The 16,832-nt window shown below is 42.9% G+C and overlaps 2 protein-coding genes across 11 annotated transcripts in view; one reads left to right on the top strand and one right to left on the bottom strand.

Annotated features, from left to right (window-relative positions):
- The window catches only part of CLIP1 (CAP-Gly domain containing linker protein 1), a 159,902-nt gene that overhangs the window by 136,760 nt on the left and 6,310 nt on the right, over window positions 1-16,832 (bottom strand). The gene's annotated exons all lie outside the window — the stretch shown is intronic.
- LOC128583104 (histone H3.3A) lies at window positions 11,644-12,198 on the top strand. The gene has a single exon (XM_053587006.1). The coding sequence runs from the start codon at window positions 11,759-11,761 to the stop codon at window positions 12,167-12,169; it is 411 nt and encodes a 136-aa protein (XP_053442981.1). The 5' UTR covers window positions 11,644-11,758; the 3' UTR covers window positions 12,170-12,198.

Below are 16,832 nucleotides of genomic sequence, written 5' to 3'. Positions count from 1 at the left end.
GAGTTGGAGGTTGCTGTGAACTGTGATGCCACGGCACTCTACCAAGCGGGACATAGTGAGACTCTGTCTCAAAAAAATAAAATTTAAAGTGTGTATAACATAGTACAGAGTACAAGTTGCATCCAGCGCCCAGCTATTTTTTGGTTGTAGCCGTCATTGTTGTTTGGCGGGCCCAGGCTGGATGTGAACCCGCCACCTCAGGTGTATGTGGCTGGCACCTTAGCCGCTGGAGCCACAGGCACTGAGACAAAATACTGCATTTTCAAATAAAAGCATCAAATAACTGTACCTCACCCTCTAAGTACTTGATGAAGACAGTGACAGCATCAGAGGGTTTTCCAAACCTGTAACCTCTTTTAAAATGTAGGCCAGTGAAGGCTCGGCGCCTGTAGCTCAGTGGCTAGGGCACCAGCCACATAAGCAGATTTGAACCCAGCCCGGGCCTGCCAAACAACCATGACAACTACAACAAAAAAAAAAAGCCGGGCATTGCAGTGGGCACCTGTAGTCCCAGCTACTCAGGAGGCTGAGGCAGAGAATCATTTAAGCCCAAGAGTTTGAGGTTGCTGTGAGCTGTGACACTATGGCACTCTACTGAGGGCAACATAAGACTATGTCTCAAAAAAAAATTTTTTTTTAATTTAAAAAATTAAAAATAAACAAGTAGGCCAATGAAGCTGTGGGCAAACTATTTGATTACTACCTCCAATGAGTAGTATTTAAGAGCTGGTTCAAATTAGATAATTACATTTGTTGATACTATTATACTTTCTAGAATAGAAGTGTCCAACAGTAACATAATTTTGAGTTTTCCAGTATCAATGTTTAAAAAAATAAAAAAAGAGGCTCAGCATTCACTCTAGCTCAGTGAGTAGGGCACCAGCTACATACACCAAAGCTGGCGGGTTCGAGCCTGGCCCAGGCCTGCTAAATAACAATGACAACTGCAAAAAAAAAAAAAAAATAGCTGGGTGTTGTGGCGGGTGCCTATAGTCCCAGTTACTCAGAAGGCTGAGGCAAGAGAACTGCTTGAGCCCAGGAGTTTGATTTGCTGTGAGCTGTGCCACCACAATACTACTGAGGGCAACATAATGAGACTCTGTCTCAAAAAAAATAATAAATAAAAAGAACAGATGGGATCAATTTCAGTATAGGTTAGCCCAATACACCTAAAATATTTCTAAATTATTAATATTTCACATTCTTTTTTACACTAGACCTTTGAAATCCACTGTTATATTAACAGCACATTTCAATTTGGACTCATCACATTTCAAATTCTCAATAGACTCATGTGGCTCGTGGCTACTACAGTGGACAGCACAGGCCTATAAACATTTAAGGCAGAATATGAGTAGCTCTCCTCTGGGGGTATATCTACCAAACACCCTGGACATGCAACATTCATTTTTTATACTCCATTACAACACATATGTGAGGGAAAAGGCAAAGAAACATAAAGCTCTTGAACATAAAGCTGTGAATAATTGTTCTTAGGATAGAAAAGGAAAAAACAGCACTTACAGCAAGAGGAACTTTACAGTATCTATTCGACAGGTGATACATAACGTATAAAGAAGCCTGGCTATAACACAAGGCACTGCCCAGCAGAACAAACAGCTCAGCCCACCCCTAAGAATCTGAAAACACACCCACACAAAACTCAGTAAAATACACATACCGTATAGAAATAGAGTTACGGATGAAAAACTTAATAAGTGTGTCTGTCTCAAGACACAAGAAAGGAACCTGAGAGATAGTGGCTGGCAGAATTAAGTCCAGTATAGCAGGAGGCAGCAGTTCAAGTACTAAGAGGGGAATGACAGCATTGTTCTACTGAGGAAGCGTCATGCTTAGCTCTTTGTCACATTCTGATTGCCGGAAACCAATACAGAATGAAGGAATGTGTGGAAAAAATAAGGTTGGAGACAGGAGGAAAAACTGTAGGACACAATGAATTACTGAAATGTCAGTAACTCATTTCTTACTAATCTTTTTCCCCTAGACTCTAGCAAGTTGCCTTTGACTTAGAAATAATCTAATAGCGGTGGTGCCTGTGGCTCAAAAGGGTAAGGTGCTGGCCCCATATGCCAGAGGTGGTGGGTTCAAATCCAGCCCCGGCCAAAAACTGCAAAAAAAAAAAAAATAATAATAATCTAATAGCTATAATTTTAAAAGACCCAGGAAGAAAAAGTAAAACTATTTCACTGCCCCAAATTCTAACATCTAGGAAACCTCTTAGTCTTCTAAATAAAGATACAGAATATCCCTTGTACACATTTACCCAGAATAGTCAAGTGACAGGATAACACTGTGTGATTGAGAATGCCTGCCCTAACAACAAATAGTCCTGTGACTCAGAAAGTAAAGCCACGAGGACAGAGACAGGAGTGTTATTCTAAGGGAGAATATCTGATAAGCAAATGAATCATCAGTCAATATGAACTAATGAAGGTGACAGAAGGCCACCAAACACAATGAGATTTAGGGCACAAGCCATGGAAGGGCCACTGCTTCAAATCAACGCAACAAGAAGTGAGATAAACTAGGGAGAAGATAAAGCAAGGACCTGGAGTCATTTGGTTTCAGCAGCAACTAAGAGGTTGATTTAAAAGGTAACAATAAAAATGTGAAAAAATGTGAACACAGGTTGTAAGTCTTCTATGGCGCCTATTATGATGGGGAAATTCCAAAATATCCAAAGTACCACTACCCTGGTGTAGTGGCCCATACCTGTAGTTCCAGCTACTCAGGAGGCTGAGGCAAAAGGATTGCTCTCAAGCCCCAGAATTTGAGGTTGCTGTGAGCTATGACACCAAGGCATTCTATCCAGGGCAACAGAGACTCAGTCTCAAAAAAAAAAAAAAAAAACGAGTGCTCCCTCTGTTTCTTTATCCCTCCATCTCTAACAAAGTATTCCAAGACTCGGGAAGGAATAATGAAAAGATTAGCCACGTGAAAAGGTCATTCAACCCTAGAAGAAATAAATATACACAAGAAGTGAAAGCAGGTGTCTATAGTCTCAGCTACTCAGCTAAGTCGGGAGGCTGAGGCAAGAGGACTGCTCAAGCCCAAGAGTTCAAGGTTGCTATGACCTATGATGCCATAGCACTCTACCCAATGCAATAGTGAGACTCTGAGACTGTCTCAAAAAAAAAAGAAGTGAAAAAAGGATCCATCTTCTGGATAGTTAGCTGGCTCTACCTTTCCAGGGTATACCTAAAGGATGAAGCAGTGTCTCAAATTTGAGCAAGAAGCCAAAATAACTGGAAACAGAAGCATTTTTATTAGCTGAGAATACCATCAAATACTGAGATCCATATGGATCAAAATATACAGTGGCAGAAGCCTAAGACTTAAACATAAAAAACCTATGAAAAGTGAAAAATGGGGCGGAGCCTGTGGCTCAGTCGGTAGGGCGCCGGCCCCATATACCAAGTGGTGGGTTCAAACCCGGCCCCAGCCAAACTACAACCAAAAAATAGCCAGGCGTTGTGACGGGCACCTGTAGTCCCAGCTACTCGGGAGGCTGAGGCAAGAGAATCGCTTAAGCCCAGGAGTTGGAGGTTGCTGTGAGCTGTGTGAGGCCACGGCACTCTACCGAGGGCCATAAAGTGAGACTCTTGTCTCTACAAAAAAAAGAAAAGTGAAAAATGAAATTCAGAAATTTTTCTTTTTTTTTTTTTTTTTTTTTTTTTTTGTAGAGACAGAGTCTCACTGTACCGCCCTGGGGTAGAGTGCCGTGGCATCACACAGCTCACAGCAACCTCTAACTCTTGGGCTTACGCAATTCTCTTGCCTCAGCCTCCCGAGCAGCTGGGATTACAGGCGCCCGCCACAACGCCCGGCTATTTTTCTGTTGCAGTTTGACCGGGGCTGGGTTTGAACCCACCACCCTCGGCACATGGGGCCGGCGCCCTACTCACTGAGCCACAGGCGCCGCCCAGAAATTTTTCATATAAACTTTAAAAAGCAACACCTTAGTCTAGCCTGAAGATGACCACAAGACCCCTAACTAAAGAAAGTCTTTGGGCGGCGCCTGTGGCTCAGTGAGTAGGGTGCCGGCCCCATATGCCAAGGGTGGCGGGTTCAAGCCCAGCCCCGGCCAAACTGCAACAACAAAAAAAAACAGCCGGGCATTGTGGCAGGCGCTTGTAGTCCCAGCTGCTCGGGAGGCTGAGGCAAGAGAATCGCGTAAGCCCAAGAGTTAGAGGTTGCTATGATCTGTGACATCACAGAACTCTAGTGAGACTCTGTCTCAAAAAAAAAAAAAAAAAAAAAAGAAAGAAAGTCTTTGTTTTATTGTTTTTTTTTTGGATTTTGGCCGGAGCTAGGTTTGAATCTGCCACCTCCGGCATATGGGACCGGCGCCCTACTCCTTGAGCCACAGGCGCTGCCCAAGAAAGTCTTTGTTTTTTTTAAAAAAACTCTTAAAAGGTGTGACAGTTGCCTGATGTCCCTCTTACAGCTCATTTAAGTTACCTTTGTACTGATTTTGATAAAATTACAGTTAATCTACTACCTGAAGACAGCGCTGGTAATAATTTATATTTGTATAGTGAAAAATCTATACATTTCAGACATTATTATAAACCATGACACATAATAAGATGGCAGAGAAAAGAAGACATGGGAGACACAGGTAAAATTAAAATGTAAAAAACACCAACTTAAGGCAGGGCATGGTGACTCACACCTATAATCCTAGCACTCTGGGAGGCCAAGAGGGGGAGGATCACTTGAGGTAAGGAATTCAAGACTAGCCTGAGCAAAGCAAGACCCTGTCTCTACTAAAAATAGAAAAATTAAGCCAAGCACGGCGGCTCATACCTGTAATCCAAGCACTCTGGAAGGCCAAGGTGAATTGCTTGAGCTCAAGAGTTCAAGACCAACCTGAGTAAGACCCCATCTCTACTAAAAATAGAAAAACTTGGGCAGCACCTGTGGCTCAGTGAGTAGGGCACCGGCCCCATATACTGAGGGTGGTGGGTTTGAATCCAGCCCCCACCAAACTGCAACAAAAAAAAACAGCCAGGTGTTGTGGTGGGTGCCTGTAGTCCCAGCTGCTTGGGAGGCTGAGGCAAGAGAATTGCCTAAGCCCAGGAGCTGGAGGTTGCTGTGAGCTGTAACATCACAGCCCTCTAACGAGGGCAACAAACTGAGACTCTGTCTCTAAAAAAAAAAAATAGAAAAACTAGCCTGGCGTGGTGGCACATGCCTGTAGTCCCAGCTACTGAGGCAAAAGGATCACTTGAGCCCAAGAGTCTGAGGTTGCTGTGAGCTATGCTGAAGCCACAGTATTCTACCCAGGGTGACAGTTAAGACTCTGTCTTAAAAAAAAAAAAAAAAAAAAAAGAAGAGAAGAGGAGGACAAGAGGGGAGAAGGGAAGGGGAGAAGAAAAGAGGAGGGGAAGGGAGGAGGAGAGGTGGAGGAGAAGACAGAAAGGGAAGAAAAAAGAGGAGGGGAGGGGAGGGAAGGGGAGAAAAAAGAAAAGAAAAGAGAAGAAAAGAAAAAGCAGCTCGGGGTGGCGCCTGTGGCTCAAAGGAGTAAGGTGCCTGCCCCATATCTTGGAGGTGGTGGGTTCAAGCCCAGCCCCAGGCAAAAAAAAAAAAAAAAGAAGAAAGAAAGAAAAAGCGGCTCAGTTCCTGTAGCTCAGCAGCTAGGACACCAACCACATACACCAGAGCTGGCAGGTACGAATCCAGCCCAGGCCTGCCAAACAATAAGACAACTACAACCAAAAAGTAGCCAGGCGTTGTGGCAGATGCCTGTAGTCCCAGCTACTTGGGAGGCTGAGGCAAGGGAATAGCTTGAGCCCAAGAGTTTGAGGTTGCTGTGAGCTGAGCAATTTTAAGGCAATCTAAATGAAATGTTACCCAAACTGAGTTTGGTAGAATTATCAGTGTCCCTCAGTGTCCCTCATGGATGTTATGCCATCTTTTCTAATAACAGAACATTTGGAGGTTTAGAAACACACTTAGCATCGTAGAGGGGTCTGCACTCTATCAGGGGGAAGACTCTGTCTCAGAAAAAGAAAAAGAAAAGAAAAGAAAAGAAAAAAATTGGGCAGGCGTTGTGCAGGGTGCCTGTAGTCCCAGCTACTCAGGACGCTGAAGCAGGCAGATTGCTTGATCCCAGGAGTTTGAGGCTGCTATGAGGTAGGTTGAGGCTATGCCACTCTAGCCTGGGCAACAGAGTGAGACTCTGTCTCAAACAAACACCAACCTAACCATCCTGCCATATGTCCATACTTCCTTATCTCCATCAAGTTTATTATCTTGTTTTCTTTTTTATTTTAGAGACAGAGCCTCATTTTGTCACCCTCGGTAGAGTGCTGTGGCGTCACAGCTCACAGCAACCTCCAGCTCCTGGGCTTAGGCGATTCTCTTGCCTCAGCCTCCTGAGTAGCTGGGACTACAGGCGCCTGCCACAATGCAGGGGTTTGAATCCAGCCCCCGCCAAACTGCAACAAAAAAACAGCCAGGTGTTGTGGCAGGCACCTGTAGTCTCAGCTACTTGGGAGGCTGAGGCAAGAAAATTGCTGGCTATTTTTTTGTTGCAGTTTAGCCAGGGCTGGGTTCGAACCCACCACCCTGGGTATATGGGGCCTGCACTGTACTCACTGAGCTACAGGCACTGCCCTATTACCTGGTTTTCACAGAATTAACTCATATCCACTCTAAAGAGTTAAGTCCAAATAAGAGCACTCACTCACAGCCATCTTCAAAAACATGGTATTCACCATCTTCAAAAACATGGTATTCACCATCTTCACTTGAAACAAGGATGTTCCTTGTTAATTAGCAGTGTACCTTTCATAGAGTAGATTATGCAAATGTTTACTAAGTATTAAAGTCATGGAGCCTAGCCTTTTTTTCCATTCCATTGTCAGAGCTATTCATAAACAATGTTTTTTGTTTTTTTTTTAGAGACAGAGCCTCAAGCTCTCACCCTGTGTAGAGTGCCATAGAGTCACAGCTCACAGCAACCTCCAACTCCTGGGCTCAAGTGATTCTCTTGCCTCAGCCTCCCCAGTAGCTGGGACTACAGGCACCCGCCACAACACCCTGCTATTTTTTAGTTGTAGTTGTCAGTGTTGTTTGGCAGGCGTGGGCTGGATTCAAACCAGCCAGCTCTGGTCTATGTGGCTGGCGCCTTAGCTGCTTGAGCTACAGGTGCCAACACCAGTATTTCTTTAATGGTCTCTATTCCCTATGTAAACCAATGAGGCATGCTATCTATCTCCTCTGTATGGAGCCCACTGCTGTCATTACCTTTTCACTGTATTTTCAGTGAGAAGCACTCACTGAATTACCCTAGACAAAAAAATGTTACCAATATTCCAGGAATCATGGGTCTTCTGTAGCCTTCTGTTGCCTTATTGTACTTGGACCACTAAGGTTTATATATTTTTACTGCTACTTCTCTACATATGTATTTATGTATACTTCATAATATTTAGGCCAGTTTTAAAATTAACACAAAGATGGGCGGTGCCTGTGGCTCAGTGAGTAGGGCGCCGGCCCCATATGCCGAGGGTGGCGGGTTCAAACCCAGCCCCAGCCAAATTGCAACAAAAAAATAGCTGGGCGTTGTGGCAGGTGCCTATAGTCCCAGCTGCTCGGGAGGCTGAGGCAAGAGAATAGCATAAGCCCAAAAGTTAGAGGTTGCTGTGAGCCGTGTGACGCCACGGCACTCTACCCGGGGCAGTACAGTGAGACTCTGTCTCTACAAAAAAAAAAAAAAAAAAATTAACACAAAGATTAAGAAAGCAAACTGTGTATCTCTAAGCAAGGATAAAGTATAAAAGATGGAAACCCAGTAAATAATAGTCACTATTTGTTTAAAAAGATCAATCTGAAAAGCCAATTTTTTTTTTTTTTTGAAACAGAGTTTTACTTTGTTACCCTCAGTAGAGTGCCTTGGAGTCATAGCTCACAGCAACCTCAAACTCTTGGCTCAAGCGATTCTCTTGCCTCAGCCACCCGCAGTAACTGGACTACAGGCGTCCACCACACTGCCCAGCTATTTTTACAGTCAGGCTGGTCTCGAACTGATGAGTTCAAGGCTACCCACCTTGGCCTCCCAGAGTGCTAAGATTATAAGTGTGAGCCACCGCACCCAGCCTTGAAAAGCCCATTTAGACACTAAAGGAGTAACACAAGTCAGCAAGGTTCTGAAAATTAATTGGCTATTTAATTAAAAAGGTGCTGAAAGGGAGTTTTAATTCCAGTTTCTAATGGACGGAGGCCTTTCAGAGCAATTTATAAAACCAGCCTATCAACCCTAAGTGTTGGTCTGAGAATATCATACAATAAGACACTGACAGTAAATAGAAAGCTTACACTATCTTTCCAAAGTCAGAAGTAGAGGTAATTCTTTGAAAACGTATTTTGTGCTTGAAAATTATATATTTTTAAAATTTAGGAAAAAAAAAAAAAACAATAAAAACTTAGGCAGCGCCAGTAATTCAGTGGGTAGGGTGCTGGCCACATACACCTAGGCTGGTGGGTTTGAACCCAGCCCAGGCCAGATGAACAACAATGACAACTGCAACTAAAAATAGCCAGGCATTGTTGCGGGCACCTGCAATCCCAGCTACTTAGGAGGCTGAGGCAAGAGAACTGCTTAAGCCCAAGAGTTAGAGGTTGCTGTGAGGTGTGACACCACGGCACTGTACTAAGCGGGACATAGTGAGACTCTGTCTCAAAAAAAAACAATTTAAAGTGTGTATAACATAGTACAGAGTACAAGCTGCATCCAGAGTTTTAAAGTCTATAGCACTTTATAAAAGGAGGGAGAGAGGGCTAAAACTCAACCCAGGCAGAGAGCTGGAACATCAGATAGTGTTTTTTTAAAGACCAGAAGTTTCTGCTATGATGCAACTGCCTACAATTATAAATGTCTTTGCACAGCCCAGTTTGAATGAAGATTTATATTCCTAGCACCTAGACACACAGAAAATAAACAGCTCTCAGAGTTCTTCTAACTGCAAAATATTTTTTTTTTTTTTTTTTTTTGTAGAGACAGAGTCTCACTTTATGGCCCTCGGTAGAGTGCCGTGGCATCACACAGCTCACAGCAACCTCCAACTCCTGGGTTTAAGCGATTCTCTTGCCTCAGCCTCCCGAGTAGCTGGGACTACAGGCGCCCGCCACAAGGCCCGGCTATTTTTTTTTGGTTGCAGTTCAGCCAGGGCAGGGCTTGAACCTGCCACCCTCGGTATATGGGGCCGGTGCCCTACCGACTAAGCCATAGGCACCGCCCCTGCAAAATAATTTTTTAAGAAGGGAACAAGGAAAGCTGAATAATTTGAGCTATTCTACTCGTTTACACAAAATTTTATAAAATTCCAGTAGCTTAGACATTGATCTTAAAAGGAGCTAAAATCACTAGGCCTGGTTAGTATCTCCCAGAAGAACTTAATAGGTCAGCAGCAGTCAATTACACTAATGTGTAAAAAGAAGCAATGCGCTTAATACAGCATCATAAAATTTTAGACTCAGAAGAGACTTTAGCGATCTAATTCAACTTACTCATTTTACCACTGTGGAAACTGATTCTAAAAGGTGATATCACTTGTCAAGGTCACAGTTACTTAACAATCTAGGACTTAAACCCCAATCTCCAGAATAAAGACTCCTAATCCTAAAGTAAACTGATGAATAAAAGTTTCTGATCTACTATATATAGCAGTAAGATGAAAGAGTCAATCTCAAAGCAAGTTAAAATTGACTCCCTTGCCAATCTTCAGAAAGGAAAAAAAAAAAAATAGGCATATTGTTGCTTGCCCTTAAACAGTGAGACATGGCCCATATTAAAAGCAAAAGCATACCAACTGTTTTGTTCTGAACAAAAAAAGGGCATAAAGACAACTCAGAACAATCAAGAAATTCCTTACTGGTTTTATACTCTTTATAAAAGCTTTCTTGTTTTTACTTTGCAGATGAGCAAATTTAATAGTTGCTATAGGTCTTTGGAGCCAAAGGAAAAAATAACTACATTTCTTTTTTTTTTTTTTGAGACAGAGTCTCACTATGTTGTCCTGGGTAGAGTGCCATGGCGTCACAACTCACAGCAACCTCAAACTCTTTGGATTTAAGCAATTCTCTTGCCTCAGCCTCCCAAGTAGCTGGGACTACAGGCGCCCGCCATAATGCCCAGCTATTTTTTAGTTGTAGTTGTCACTGTTGTTTGGCAGGACCAGGATGGATTTGAACCCACCAGCTCCGGTGTTTGTGGCTGGCATCCTAGCCACTGAGCTATAGGCACCAAGCCTACATTTCTATTTTCATAATACTGCAGGACATCTAACTATTTCAGGAGAAGAAATCAGACTACTAAATTTACTCATTTAAGATACTCTGTACAACCACCCTAAAGGATATAAGTGGAAACGAGTTTCACTTGGATTTTAAAACCCAACTTTTTTTTTTTTGAGACAGAATCTCACCCTATCACCCTGGGTTGAGTGCCAGAGCATATAGCTCACAGGAACCTTGGGCTTGAGCAATCCTCTTGCCTCAGCCTCCTGAGCAGCTGGGACTATAGGCATGTACCACAATACCCAACTAGTTTTTCTGTTTTTAATAGAGATGAGGTCTCACTCTTCCTCATGATGGTCTGGAACTCCTGAGCTCAAGCAATCCGCCTGCTTTGGCATCCCAGAGTGCTAGGATTATAGGCATGAGCCACTGTTCCCAGCCTTAAAACCCAGCTTCTATATTAGTTATTTTTTACCTGTTTACGTAATCTTCTATACAGACACACAGGAGGTTTTATGAGACCTCAGAATGAAAAACCCCACCTTTAATTAAACAGAAATAAAACTGATGAATACACAAAAGGACCTGAAATTTGACAAGGCACAAGTTCTGACACGAGGAGCACAAGTTACTTTTCCATGCTGAATGTTTAACTCCTCATAAATTACAAATTATTTGCTGACAACTACTCATTAAAAATGTGTCCTTCGGGTGGCACCGATGGCTCAGTGGGTAGGGCACTGGCCCCATATACAGAGGGTGGTGGGTTCAAACCTGGCCCAGGCCAAACTGTGACAAAAAAAGTGACAACTACAACCAAAATATAGCCGGGCGTTGTGGCGGGCACCTGTAGTCCTAGCTACTCGGGAGACTGAGAATTGCCTAAACCCAGTAGTTTGAGGTTGCTGTGAGCTGTGACGCCATGGCACTCTACTAAGGGCTATAACGTGAGGCTCTATCTCTTAAAATAAAAAAATGTGCCCGTCACAGCTTGGTGCTAAGGTGCCAGCCACATACACCAGAGCTGGCAGGTTCGAATCCAGCCCGGGCCTGCCAAACAACAATGACAACTGCAACCAAAAAATAGCCAGGTGTTGTGGCGGGCGCCTGTAGTCCCAACTACTTGGGAGGCTGAGGTAAGAGAATCACTTGAGCCCAAGAGTTGGAGGTTGCTGTGAGCTGTAATGCCACAGCACTCTACCCAGGGCGACAGCTTGAGGGTCTTTCTCTCTCTCTCTCTCTCTTTTTTTTTGCAGTTATTGGCCAGGGCTGGGTTTGAACCCACCACCTCCGGAATATGGGGTCAGCACCCTACTCCTTTGAGCCACAGGTGCCGCCCTTGAGGCTCTTTCTCAAAAAAAAAAAGTGCCCCCTTTTCAATTGTGTTCGCAGCCGCCGCCGCGCCGCCGTCGCTGTCTAACGCCAGTGCCGCCTCTAGCTCGCCGAGCTCCAGCCGAAGGAGAAGGGGGGTAAGTAAGGAGGTCTTTATACCATGGCTCGTACAAAGCAGACTGCCCGCAAATCCACCGGTGGTAAAGCACCCAGGAAGCAACTGGCTACAAAAGCCGCTCGCAAGAGTGCGCCCTCTACTGGAGGGGTGAAGAAACCTCATCGCTACAGGCCTGGTACTGTGGCACTACGTGAAATAAGACGTTATCAGAAGTCCACTGAACTTCTGATTCGCAAACTTCCTTTCCAGCGTCTGGTGCGAGAAATTGCTCAGGACTTTAAGACAGATCTGCGCTTCCAGAGCGCAGCTATTGGTGCTTTGCAGGAGGCAAGTGAGGCCTATCTGGTTGGCCTTTTTGAAGACACCAACCTGTGTGCTATCCATGCCAAACGTGTAACAATTATGCCAAAAGACATCCAGCTAGCACGCCGCATACGTGGAGAACGTGCTTAAGAGTCCACTATGATGGACCACATTTCATTATTTAAAAAAAAAAAAAAAATTCTCTTCTTCCTGTTATTGGTAGTTCTGAACGTTTTTTTTTCCCCATGGGGTCAAAAGATACTTAAGTATATGATTGCGACTGGAAAAATAGGGGACAGAAATCAGGTATTGGCAGTTTTTCCATTTTCATTTGTGTGTGAATTTTTAATATAAAATGCGGAGATGTGCAGCATTAATGCAAGTCAAAATGTTTCAGTGAACAAGTTTCAGCAGTTCAACTTTATAACAATTATAAATCTGTTAAATTTTTCTGGACAATGCCAGCATTTGGATTTTTTTAAAACAAGTAAATTTCTTACTGACGGCAACTAAATGGTGTTTGTAGCATTTTTATCATACAGTAGATTCCATCCATTCACTATACTTTTCTAACTGAGTTGTCCTACATGCAAGTACATGTTTTTAATGTTGTCTGTCTTCTGTGCTGTTCCTGTAAGTTTGCTATTAAAATACATTAAACTGTAAAAAAAAAAAAAAAAGTGCCCTTCACTGATGGCAAGACACTCCCACACAAATTAACTTTCTAAAACTTGGTAGAAAGGTTTTAATTTCCCATACCAATAAGTGTTTTCTCCCATTCTGACTTAAATGAAAGAATAAAATTTGAGGAGTTGAAACCTAACTTCCTTTAGCAATCAGAGATTAGGAAGATGAAGAGATCACTGGAAAAGGTAAAGGAAGAAGCCTAACATTTACTGAATTTTACATACATTAATTCATTTAATCTTCACAACCACTATATGAAGCAGCTGTTATCCCTAATTTATAGATGAGAAAACCAAACTCCAAAAGGTTCAGCAGTTTGGCTGTGCATGGTGGTCATGCACATAATCCTAGCACTTTGGGAGGCCAAGGTGAGAAGACTGCCTGAGTCCAATACCAGCTTAGGCAACAGAGCAAGACCCCAGGCTCAACAAGGAAAAAAATTAGCCAGGCATGGTGGCATACACCTGTAGTCTCAGCTATTTGGGAGGCTGAGGTGGGAGGAGCACTTGAGCCCTGGAATTTGAGGTTACAGTGAGGTATGGTTATGCCACTGCACTCTAGCCTGTGCAACAGAGTACAAGAAAGAGAGAGAAGGGAAAGGGAGAAAGGGGAAAGGAAAGGGAGAAAGAGGAAGAGGGGAGAGGAGGGGAAGGGAAGAGAAGCGGGGGGGGGGGACGGGGGATGTTCTTTTGTATGTTCTTTTTATCCAAAAGGGTAATATACTATTATTCTATACTTGGATTTTATACTTAATATTTTGAAGGCAAAAAAAAAAGACAATTGATATATTTCTCCCAAGAAGTTATATAAATGGCCAAATAAGCACACAAAAAAGATGGTCAACATTGCTAGCCATCACATAAATGCAATTCAAAAATCACAATGAAATACCACACTGTACACTAACTAGGATAACTATAACCAAAAAGACAGATAGTAAAAAGTGTTTAAGGCTGGGCACGGTGGCTCCTGCCAGTAATCCCAGCACTCAGGGAGGCTGAAGCAGGTGGATTGTTTGAGCTCAGGAGTTAGAGATCAACCTGAGCCAGAGTGAGACCCCCATCTCTAAAAATAGTCAGGCGTTGTGGTAGGTGCCTATAGCCCCAGCTACTCAGGAGGCTGAGGCAAGAGAATCGCTTGAACCCACACGTTTGAGGTTGCGGACAGTTATGAAACCACAGCACTCTACCAAGGGCAACAAAATGAGACTATGTCTCCAAAAAAAAAAGTGTTGATGAGGATTTGGACAAATTAGAAATTCATTCATTACTGGTGGTGCAATCATTTTGGAAAACCTGTGTTTTAGTGCCTCAAAAGGTACAGTTCCCATATGACCCAGCAATTCTACTCCTGGGTACAAACCCAAGATAAAAGCAAATGTCTATGCAAACACTTACATGCAAATGTTTATAGCAGCAGCATTCATAAGAGACAAAAAATAGGAACAACCCAAATATTTATCAACTGATTAACAGACAAAATGTGGTATGTATTATTTATACAACATAAAAAGGAATAAAGTACTCATGCACGCCATAACATGGATGAACTGTGAAAACACTATGCTAAGAAGCCAGTCGTAGTGTGTGATTCCCTTTATATGAAATGTCCAGAATAGACAGATCTGTAGAGACATATCATAGATTAGTGGATGCCTAGGGCTAGGAGACTTGGGGGGAAACAAGGAGTAACTGCTAATGGATATGGGATTTCTTTTGGGGATGATGAAAATAAGACTAATTGTAGTTATGGTTGCATAAATCTCTGCATATACTAAAATCTACTGAGTTGTGTACTTTAAAACGGGTAAACTGTATGGAATGAGAATTATAGCTCAATAATGCTGTTTTTTTTAAAAAGATAATTAGTATATCTAATAGTTTTTTTGCTTACTATTCTTTATTACCAGATTTTTTTATCTTTTTCTTCATTTTTTATTTATAAATGTTCTTTCCTTTCACCTTATATTTCTCTTAAGCCATCATCTGTTATATTTATTTATTTTTATGAATGTTATTTAAGTAGATTTAGGGAGTACAAATTTAGTTTTTTTCTTTTTTTTTTTAGAGACAGAGTCTCACTTTGTTGCCCTCAGTAGAGTGAAATAGCATCACAGCTCACAGCAACCTCCAACTCCTGGGCCTAGGGAATTCTCTTTGCCTCAGCCTCTAGATTAGCTGGGTCTACAGGCATCTGCCACAACGCCCAGCTATTTTTTGTTGCAGTTTGGCCAGGGCCAGGTTTGAACCCGCCACCCTTGGTATATGGGGCTGACGCCCTACTCACTGAGCCACAGGCACCGCCCATATTACCAAAGATTCTTAACCAAATATCTGAAACAAACTCTACAGAAAACTCAGTTATTCTAAAAGGCTGAAGACCAATATATAAACCCGAATTTCTTTTCCCAAACTTTATTGCTATTATCTGCCTTCAAACTACAAAACAGTAGACTACTGACCTCAACATCATACTATTATGTCCATATCTTCATTCACTCTGGCCTAGAATGTCTTACCTACACTATGCCTGCCTAGAAACCCTACACCACAGCCAAACATAACCAGGTATAGTGCTCACACCTGTAGTCCCAGTTACTCAAGAGGCTGAGGCAGGAGGATCGCTTGAGCCCAGGAGTTTGAGGCTGCAGTGTGCTATATAATCATACCACTGTACTCTAGTCTGTGCAACAAAATGAGACCTTGTCTCCCCTCCCCCCAAAAGGCCAAACATAGGTGCTAATTCCTACTCCAGAAGCCTTCCTTGATTCCCTTCCATACAAACCCATCCAAGCCAAATGAACTGATCATCTTCCATGATCTTATCGCAACTGTTTTCACCTATACTTTACATACATACAGTAGCTGTCTCACCCTGTGAGATAAGACAGCTTCTTATACCTAACACAGTCTTCACACTACTCCAAAAAGATAAATTGGGATTTCTGAGGTATCTCCCACCCCACAGGACACTTTCTATTGGCCATACTCATCTGAAAAACTTTATTACAAATTTAACCATACACAAAACAAACACAGGTGACTCAAAGCCAACCACTGATATAAGACTGGGCCTCGGGTGGCACCTGTGGCTCAGTGAGTAGGGCGCCGGCCCCATATACCGAGGGTGGCGGGTTCAAACCCAGCCCCAGCTGAACTGCAACCAAAAAATAGCCAGGTGTTGTGGCGGGCGCCTGTAATCCCAGCTGCTGGGGAGGCTGAGGCAGGAGAATCGTGGAAGCCCAAGAGCTAGCGGTTGCTGTGAGTCCTGTGACATCATAGCACTCTACTGAAGGCGGTAAAGCGAGACTCTGTCTCTACAAAAAAAAAAAATTTAAAAATTAAGACTGGGCCTCACCCATCATTATCTCCTTCCCTGACCTCCTTGACACTTGAAAGCACTGAGGACTCCCTCTGTACTAGTCTCACCACCTCACAAGGTACCTAGAGATCTCCTGTTCATCAAGCCCAAATCCCATCCATTATCTCCCTTCATCAATACAGTGATCCCATGGTGGGCAGAGCAGGTTTTACCCAATTTTTCAGAATAAGGAGCACAGTGAGAGAAGTTAAAAACTTGCCCAAGACTCTTAGAAATGGGGCTATAGCAAATCCAGGACCTCAACCACCCTAATAGTTCTTCTGATTCTTCATGCTGGTTTGCTGAGAATATTACCAGTAAAAATATTACATTTTTAATTACTGAATAATAAAAATACAGATTCACTCATAAACATTTTTTAAAAGAATAAAGAAAAATACTCAAAAATTGACAGGATTTTCTCTGGGAATTCAGATTAGAGATACAGGTAATTTGCTTTTTTCTGTGTTTTTGTAAGAACATCATGGGCTCAGGGCCCGTAGCACAGTGGTTACGGCGCTGGCCATATGCACTGAGGCTGGCAAGTTCGAACCCGACCCAGGCCTGCTAAACAACAACTGCAACAAAAAACACCAGGCATTGTGGCAGGCCCCTGTAGTCCCAGCTACTTGGGAGCTAAGGCAAGAGAATCACTTAAGCCCAAGAGTTTGATGTTGCTGTGAGCTGTGATGCCACATCACTCTAGCAAGGGCAACAAAGTGAGACTCTGTCTCAAAAAAAAAAGAGAATATTATGTTATCAAAAC

This window comes from Nycticebus coucang, chromosome 4, assembly GCF_027406575.1.
Source record: "Nycticebus coucang isolate mNycCou1 chromosome 4, mNycCou1.pri, whole genome shotgun sequence".
Lineage (NCBI taxonomy): Eukaryota > Metazoa > Chordata > Mammalia > Primates > Lorisidae > Nycticebus > Nycticebus coucang.
The sequence above is the reverse complement of the archived record's forward strand: the minus strand, read 5'-3'. Positions and strand labels throughout refer to the sequence as shown.

Bases quoted from the DNA above. Each gene is read 5' to 3' on its own strand.
- LOC128583104 (XM_053587006.1), top strand. From the start codon at position 11,759: ATGGCTCGTACAAAGCAGACTGCCCGCAAATCCACCGGTGGTAAAGCA.